At 36.1% G+C, this 9717-nt stretch overlaps 1 protein-coding gene across 1 annotated transcript in view; it reads right to left on the reverse strand.

Moving 5' to 3' along the window:
* LOC138808763 (trafficking protein particle complex subunit 3-like protein) overlaps window positions 1-9366 on the reverse strand; it is a 45832-nt gene extending 36466 nt beyond the window's left edge. The window contains exons 1-3 of the mRNA XM_069994948.1: window positions 9303-9366; window positions 6231-6328; window positions 3906-4005 (exon numbers count right to left, since the gene is read on the reverse strand). Coding sequence (XP_069851049.1) covers window positions 3906-4005; window positions 6231-6328; window positions 9303-9344 — 240 coding nt within the window. The 5' untranslated portion in view covers window positions 9345-9366. The remainder of the gene's footprint in view (window positions 1-3905; window positions 4006-6230; window positions 6329-9302) is intronic.
* Between the last annotated feature and the right edge of the window lie 351 nt (window positions 9367-9717).

A 9717-nucleotide genomic window follows, 5' to 3' on the forward strand; every position in this document is an offset into this window, starting at 1 on the left:
TTCCTCATGAAAGGGACTCAAGGGGCGCTTAAATGTGTTAGGCAGTGGGGAGCATCTTCAGGACCCACGGGATCAAAAAATCTCTCTCCTCAAAGGATTTGAACAGATAGTTCTCGTTCTTCCCCCTTCCTCCCCTCTTCCTTTTCAACTTTCTCTCTTATTTTCTTTCAATTAGTTTTTATTAAATATTACCAAGTAGCAAAACTTGGGTCAGACCCCAAAGAAAGATTCACTGTATTTAATATTGGCCTTGTTATGTCCACTTTTACATCTACTTTGTGTTCTTCATGTGGCTGACAGGACACGGAGGGTATTGACATAGAGGAGCAGCGGGACAAGGAAATGTCATGTGAGACCTCCACTCATCTTATCTATTGCTGGGAATACCTTTGTGTGTGTGTGTGTGTGTGAGAGAGAGAGAGAGAGAAACAGAGACAGAGACAGAGAGAGACAGAGACAGAGACAGAGAGAGTGACAGAGTGACAGAGAGAGAGTGACAGAGAGTGACAGAGAGAGAGAGAGACAGAGACAGAGACAGAGACAGAGACAGAGAGAGTGACAGAGAGAGAGAGTGACAGAGAGAGAGTGACAGAGAGAGAGAGAGAGAGAGAGAGAGAGAGAGAGAGAGAGAGAGAGAGAGAGAGAGATGGGGCTTGAACTTGAAGCCTGAGTGCTGTCCCTGAGCTCTTTTGCTCAAGGCAGACACTGTCATTTTGAGCGCCACTTTCAATTGGAGATAAGAGTTTCATATACTGTCCTGCCTAGGCTGGCTTTGAACAATGATCCTCAGATCTCAGCCTCTTGAGTAGGTAGGATTTAGAGGTGTGAGCCACCAGCCCCTATCTTTGGGGAATAACTTTATTTTGTCAGTCATGGGGCCTGAACTCTCTGGGCCTGGGCACTGTACCTGAGCTCTTCAGCTCAAGGCTAGCACTCTACCACTTGAGCCAGGGCCATCCCCGGCCTTTTCTGTTTACGTAGTGCTGAGGTATCAAACCCAGGGCCTCATGCATGCAAGGTAAGCAGTCTACCACTGAGCCACCTTCCCAGCCCCTGGGGAATACCTTTTACAGAATATTTGTTAGCAGGTGTTTTGAGGATAATAATAATAAGTTTTTTCTTGGCAATTTTCTGAGATATTGTGTAGCCCTGGCTGATCTTCGATTCACAATCTCTCTGTCTTAGACTCATAATTTCTGGAATTACAAGTGTGAGCTACCACACCTAACTAAAAGTTATTTCTTATACTGATTTTGTTTTTAATCTTACCAGAGAAATCTAAGCTTTTCTTTCTTTCTCTGATTTAAATGAATAAGTGGAAATATCCCTTTCAAGTCCATAGAAGCTCTTCAGTATTTGGACTTTTACATGATCAAGAATAACAGCAGCAAAGAACTGAAGAGTATCCACATGATAGTACTATTCTAACTAGAGCTCAGTCAGACCAACAGCCAATATTCTCTGGACCAAGGGCATGTATGGTATTGAGCACATTCCAGGTAAGTTCTGTTCTTCAGATGCAAGAGGGAATAATACCTAGTAATACACATAATATATAGTATATTATACTGATTTTATATATTATAATTATATTAATATATTTTATATTTATATATTATACCAATTATAAATATAAATAAAATCAGAAATGAGGTTTTCCTATTTCATTTTTTTTAACTTTTTGTATTCTCTGGATATTAACCTTTTTTTTGTCGGTCGTGGGGCTTGAACTCTGGGCCTGGACTCTGTCCCTCAGCTCTTCAGCTCAAGACTAACTTTCTATCACTTGAGCCACAGCACTACTTCCAGTAATGAGGTTTTGATATCTCCACATCCAACTGTCCATTGCTCTTTATTCAGAAGAAATTTAAAATCTGTCTTTAATTATGTCTGTTTAAACATAAATGAAACTGAGCATAGTGGAGCAAACTTGTAATTCAACACTAGGGAGGCAAAAGCAGAAGAATCACAAGTTCAAAGCCAGCCTAGGCTACATATTACAACTCTATCTCAACAGACCAAATTAACCCAAACCAAACCCAAACCAAAAACAAAAAGCAAAAAGCTATGAGTGACTATATTATTAAAGGAAAAATATCATATATGTATAAACATATCCAGAGGAAGAAATGAAAACTCACTGATTCTGCTAACATATTGCTAGAATAGACTCTAATTTGCCCTTGGATTATTTTCTTTTTCAAATACCAAAGCTGAAGAAGCAACCTTAAATGTATGAGACAAGTTTCATCTTTCACATTGTATAATTATTTTCTCAAATTATCAGCCAATATTCTGCCATAAGAATCTGCAGGCTTGGCTCTTCTTAGACATATTTTATGGTTAATATTATATATTCATATGAAGACAATACAATAGATTTGAGCAGAGGTCAAGAATGTAATTATCCAACTATTATCATGACTGAAAGAATGAGCCTTACTAACCAACAGGCCTGAGAGGGCTACCAACTAGAAACACATTAAACACAATCATCTACATTTATATTTTTACTCTATTTACTTTCCACTAAAATGACTAGTATTCTTATAGACTTTGTTTAGAGAAAAGTTATTTTGTCTTTTAATCCTTTTCTTCAGGATCTAGTTTATATTCCACCAATAGAAATGGAAAGTGACTTTAAAAAAAAAACCTGCTTAAATGATAAACTCACTGTGTTAAGGTTGCATGATTCCAATTTCAGTCTATGTCTTACTAACCAGGAAATAATTAAAGTAATCATTTCAGTAAGTGGATTGCATTTTTAATGCATAATTTTTCAAATATACTATTTTTAATTTCCTCATATTCATCCTGCTATATAGCTTCATATTTGGAGAATAGAGATAATAAACTTCTAGTCTGCCTATTTTAGAGCGCTACTAAGCATAAAAGATAAAAAGGAAAAGACTGCATGAAGAATCACAGAGCACCTATGGTAGTGTTGCAGACACTCATGCGAAGAGTCAAGTTCGGTTATGTCTAACAATATCAAGGATTAGGAGAGGAAATAAGAATGGTTATGTCTAACAATATCAAGGATTAGAAGAGGAAATAAGAATGAGACTGACTTACTAGGTAAGCTGTATGAATGTTGGGGCAGTATACCAGGACCCCCTAAATATTTCCTATGTATGGTGCTTTCTGAGTCTCCCACAAAGTAGCATTGCTTAGTTAATAACCATAGGCCTGGAGATCCAAGGAATACCGGCTAAAGATGAACTTCACAATTTTATTTATAAGAAAATGGAGCTAGTCTCAGACAATTCCAACTTGTCTTCCATACATCAGGTCGGTGTTTGTTCTTACAGCACATGCATCTATGGGAAACTTGATTTTTCTCTTAAAAAAGCATTGCTCTGGGTAGAATTATAACAATAGTCTATAACATTGCCAAAGACTATCTTCTTTACTTGCTGGCAAAGGCTACGTAAGAAAACTGGAGTATAATTGGGGCTTTAAGATTATCTATTTTATTCTCCTACCATTTGCCTTCACAAGATATTTATCTCACTTTCACACACACACACACACACACACACACACACACACACACACACACACACACACACACACACACACAGTGCAGTTGAGAAAAATCTATAGATGCATAAGTGCCTGGAAGCATTTTTCTTTCAGCTTATGATAGCTTTTTCTCTGTGGGGAAATAAAATGCTTCTTAATCAGAATCCCTTCTATCAGCACCTAGAAATGTATATACATGGAACTTGTCCAACTAGAACAGAAAACCACCAAACTCAGAAAGAATCAAAGCTTCTTTGACAGAGTTAGGGATGTAGCTCAGCAGCAGAGCATTTACAGCACATGCATGAGGCTTCAGATCTGAACCCCAACATCAGAAGCAACCAATAAAAATTTACAGTGAGAAAAAGAAATGCATTTACCTGAGCAATTATGTCGGCAATTTCTGAGTAACTATGGCATCTTCTCACACAGGAACGAGCCAAAAAGTCTTCCACCAGCCGTGTTCCAATGCCATAACCCCTGTAGATGATGGGAAAAAATAACGTGGTCCGCACAAACCAAATGTTGACAAGTCAACTGGCCTTTGGCAATGGGCTTCATAGTGTCCCATAGTCCACAGAAAGCAACACACCCAGTCAATTTTATCATTTCCTTCCTTCCCTCGCTTGCTCCCTCCTTTCTTTCCTTCCTTCCTTCCTTCCTTCCTCCCTTTCTTTTGATTTTTGATTTAATGTATCCCAGATTGGATTTGAAATTACCATGTAGCCCAGCTGGTCCTTGAACTCATAATCCTTTGAATTCATCCTCCAGGGTGCTGGGATTATAATTTTGAACCATCACGCATGGCCATTTCCATGTTTTCTAATCATCATGATAGATAACCATAGATTCAGCCAGTGAGAAGAGCGATGGAAGTCAGGAAATTATACACAGGGCAGCATTGTGTATATCTTGCCAGTGAGAAGAGTGATGGAAGTCAGGGCATTATACACAGGGCAGCATTGTGTATTTCTTGTTGTAGTCAAAGGTTTCTACAAAGCAGTTACTAATATGCCAAATCAAAAATGTAAGATGCTTTCAAAATCTATTTAAGAAAGTCAAATGGGAAATTTTTTCTTAACACCAAGCCTTCCTGCTGTCTTTCAAATATTATTTATTTATTAGATAGGATAAAAATTATATCATTTGTAAATGACACGATCTTGTATAGAGAAAATGTATCTATATACTATATGATTAGAACCAGTAAAACAGTTCAACAAGGCTGTAGGATATAATGTCAATATGCAAAAATCTATTGTATTCACAGTAGCAATAAACAATATGACATGCAATTATAAGTCAATTCCATTTACTAGAGCACCAAAACAAAAACAGTATTTATGATGAAATTTTGAGTGAACAAAAAAGCATTGTCGAAAGATATTAATGAATATAAATATTTATTCCACATTGTTGGAAGCTATTAATCAGTTTATTTTTAACTAATACCTTATTTGTATTTATTAACATCTGCATTCAACTAGCCAAATATATTTTTAGTCAAGTAAATATTCTTGTTCATTTTCTACAGCTCTTTCATCAAACAAGGCAAATTTAATAGAAATCAAATAAACCAAAGTCACTTCTGATAGTGCTACATTAGATGTTAAAGTGTGACCAAAGCGTAGAACAGCTTTAGCAGCTGCACCAGATTCGTCTGAAGAAGTGAGTTAGGCAAGTCTTAGGCGGGTGGTAGTTGGCTTTTACAGGAATGCACCTGTCTAATCTAGAAGACATGCAGACATTAAAAGTAGAAAAGAAAATAAGCATATGTACCAAAACTCAAAAGGAATTTTCCAAAATGAATAAAGAGAATAGTACATAAAAAGGAAAGAAAAAAAGTTAAAGACAAAAAACCTTTCAGGTTTTTCCTCTTAATGTAACCTTTTTCTGTGTTCTAAGGGAAAACGCAATGAAATCTTTTTTTAAAGTCTAAAATGCTAGGCTTAATTTCCTCTTTCACCAGCCAAAGACATCTCTAACATATTTTCCAGATATTTCTCTGTTGCAATTTTTTCATAGTCCTTAATTGAGAGTTAAAAATGTTGACAGATTTTATTATTTGGCATTAAGATGATGATTATATAATTATTTGGAGGAAGGTTAAATATTTAGAAGGTTAAATTTGGGCACAAAGCAATCTTCATTAATACAGGAATGTGCTTCATTTTTTTAAAAAATAAGGTTTTCTATTTAATGTGTTTCCAAGTCAATTACAGTAATGGTAAAAACATCCAAGCAATAAAAAAAGAAAAATCTCCAACCTATAATTCTTCATGGTTTGGTTTTGTTCTTGGACAACTCCCGTTAGCGTTCGCACATACTTGCTAAGTTTTCTATTGTGATGAAGGTGAATTTTTATATTGTAATGTTATATTAAGGGGGAAAAACTGAAGAAAAGAATGAAATTTGAGGTTCCAGCATATCACTAAAAGAAGAATTCAGTTTTGCCACATCTTCTGAGTATAAGAGGCCAAAAAGGAAATGATTTCTAACTCAAAGCAAAGGCATTTCACAGTTGAGATGCCTGAGGAAATACTTATGATTTTATAATATCAGCCCAAGTGTCAGGAGAAGAAATTAAATTCATCTTCCAGATGTGGTTCATTATAACTGTAGAGCAAGCTGTTAGAGGCAGAAAAAAAAGTATATATTACTAAGAAACAATGAATATTCCACAAAGGTGAGAGCCTTTTACTCACATCTTATCTAAGTATGCGTTTACATCCTCATCCTTTTCATAGTCTTTACACAACTGGGCCACCAGAGCTCCGTAGGTGAGGACAAAGAGGTCTTTGTTCTGGTGGGGAAAGAAAAGATGGGTTTTGGTGGTAGGTAGATGGGTTTTTATGCAAGCATCTGTTTATTTTTCCATTTTTCTACCTTCCTATTATTTCAACAAATGTCACCTTTGAGACCGTACTTAAATTTGGCTTTGTTGCTGAGCCTGAGTAAAGAGCTATTTTCTAGATATGAGGTAACCTTTCTATGCGTTCACTTAAATTATATAATTTATCATTTATTTTCATGGAGGAATTTTTTTAATTACTAATTTTGAAGACTATTTCCAGTTGCTCTGGAATGGCCTTTGGTTTCTACTCTGTTTTCATCTGGAAGGGATAACGGAGCTGGACTTTCCATGAGTCTGCATAATCCCCAATGAGTTTCACATCTGCCCAAGAGTCTCTTAGGATAATTCCAAATTCAGGAGCAAGTTCATGGATTTTTTTTCTTCTTATTTAAAGAAAAAAAGAGGATCTCTAAAATATGTTTTATTTTTAGGTGAACTTCAAGTCAAAACCAAAACTGAGGTTAATTTAGTTCTCATTTGGCAGAGACAGTTTGAACATGTAGGAAACAGAAAATAAAGATCGATCTATTTTGGAAAAAATCTCTGTCTTTTGGTTCTGCTACTGAATAGTACATAAGAAAAGGACGGGACTAGGTGTAGTGCCAACACTTGTGAAGGTAAGGCAGGACAGTCATGAGTTCAAGGCTAGCCTGGGATGTATAGCAAGACCCTGCCTAAAAATCTTTTTCTCTTAAATTTTTCCAGTTCTGTCACTCAACAGAAGAGAGAATGAGGTTTCACAAGGATGGAGGAAATTGCCCAAAATAACCAGCAATGCATGGCCAGAGCCAGAATTTCCAGTCAAGGCTCCAGGCCTCTACTCTGACACAGCACTTCTCACTAAGTATGTGAAGGCACTATTCTGCCTGGAGGAAAAAGTGAGCCGGAGACTGAGGCAGGTCTCCTTCCTCAGAAATAGCCTTATTTCTCACATGCTCCTGCACTTCCACCCAAGGTCATATGTGGATTTCAGATTGCAAAAGGCTTCCCTCCCTGTCTCTAAGACCAGGTATCTTGGACTATTTCATTAACAAGGGAAGAGGGTCTCATAATGTGTGGATTTTTAAAGCATGGGAATGTTTTTTTTTTTAACTCTGATCAATTTCTTGATTAACAAAGTGGTTTCTATAATGTGTTACACTATTTTGATGCAAATATTTCTGAAGTTGATCCAATGCTACCAGTGTCCTCTTTCTTGGCATGGATTTATATGATGACAAACATTCTTTTACAGTAAGATAAAGTATTTATTATCACTATATAACTCTAAGGAAACAGAATATAAATATTATTTGGCACATAAGGAGAAATATAAACCAAAATTTCATAGATGCTTATTAATACTTATATATTCATTCATATTATCTATTGATAGGTAATATATGTAATTAAGGCATAGAAAAATGAGTATGATAATGCTTTTAGTGAGAAATAAAGGACATAAGTCATATGAACAGCATATTATTAAACAATTTTAAGGGTCATCAGTATTCAATTTTTTTCTGTTCTTAAACTTTCTGAGAACTTAATCCTATTATCGCAAGAAAATACATTACAAATAGATACCTATCTAATGTAAAGGAGCCACTGCAGAAAATGTAGTGCTGCTATGTATCAACACTACAGCATAAAAAAAAAGCCAAGCTGAAAGAGAGAGAGACAGAGACAGACAGAAGGAGAGAAAAATTTGTTAACAGTAGTGATACAAGTTTCATAAAAGGAAATGAGAAAAATGGTTTTCTATTTACACAACATAGCTTCATCATTGTGCCCATTTGTAATTTAGGCCACACAAATAGTCTCTCTCTCTTCTCATCCCCCCTTTATTTCTATCTCTTACCCTCTTCTCTATCTCTGTCTCCCAATATACTACTGTATTTTTAAACATTCAAGTTTTTTATCCATAAAAGTCCATTTTCTCCATTCAGCCTCACAACCACAGGTTGTACCTCAAACTACATATCCATTTGGGTCTCAAATTCCAAGAAATATAAACTTGAAATTATCTCTTAGATTTTCAAAACAATAAAAAGCCATCACTTTCAGATATGAAAAAAGTACTACTATTTGCAGAGATTTTGGATGTATCAGGATAAAATGATTTTGTTAAATGCATAATTAAGTCATTTAGCTACAGTATGAACTATATGCTCTATGGTTTAGCATTTGAGAGCCCCTTAGAAAACAATCACGGTTCCAGAATGCTAGAGAGAAGAAGTGTCTGTAAGTGTTTCCAACCAGAGTGGGCCAACTAATTACCAAGTCTGAACTACCCGAGGCTGAAATTACTTAATTATACCAAATGCCCATCAGCCTCCTGAAATAATTAATATGGCTTTAAAATGAAGCATGATTTACATATGCAACATCTAAATGGTTAAAATGATAATAAGAGGTTAAAATAAACTGAATCTGTGGAAAAGTTAAAATTTGAAAATAACTCTTAATTTGGAATATTTAGGAAAGATAATAGCACAGACGCTATGAATACAAAGAAGACTAGAAAATATATTGTCGTCACAATCTTTAGATAACGTTGACAATCTTATTCCTATTTAATTTGTCACATAGTTTTTTCTGTACATTTCATTTCCTACTCCATGCACATGGAAGGTGAAGGATTGCCTCATGTTTTCATATTTTCTGTGGGAGACAAAAGGAAAAATGACACCTTTATGTATGTAATTACTCAGAAAAGTAGGCCTTGAAATCTTTCCCAAGAATTGATTATTCTGTTACAGTTGTGAGAGGTAATTGTGCCTATCCCCAGAGGTGCCATTGGTAATCCCCACCAAAACCTCCTCTTTGCCCCATTGAAACATTCTACTTGTAGCATCACCTTCCAAAACACATTGGGAAAAAACAAATCACTCAAAACATTTCCTACAAAGTAGAAAAAAAACTTCTTTGTAAAAGACCTTACAATTTTACGGTATTCTGGTCTTCTGGGTGTCCGACGAGACATGGCACTCGGTGAAGGGTGTGGTCTTCAGTCTCTTTTCTTCTGTCTCACAAGTGCTTCCGTCCCTTTGTCCTTTTCCTTTGCTTTTGCCAGTTCCTCCTGGCTTTGAGACACGAGTGCGACTTTCTCACTCTACAGCTTCTGCTCTCTGTGGAAAAGGAGACCGAACATCATGGACAAGGGACTGTCTGGTCCCTAACGCAACCTGCACTGATGGAATAACTGCTCCACTTGTGGGGATGAGATGGAATCCAGACCCATGAAAGCTGATAGTGTGAAGTCAGAGGAGAAACACTAAAAATTCTTTAGCCCCAGGGAATTCAAGAGTGGTGTTTTGTTCTCATGCCAATGCATTGTTCTAAAATCACAAACAGAA

This window comes from Dipodomys merriami, unplaced genomic scaffold (genome assembly GCF_024711535.1).
Source record: "Dipodomys merriami isolate MVZ:Mamm:240054 unplaced genomic scaffold, mDipMer1.0.p SCAF_476, whole genome shotgun sequence".
Taxonomy (NCBI): domain Eukaryota; kingdom Metazoa; phylum Chordata; class Mammalia; order Rodentia; family Heteromyidae; genus Dipodomys; species Dipodomys merriami.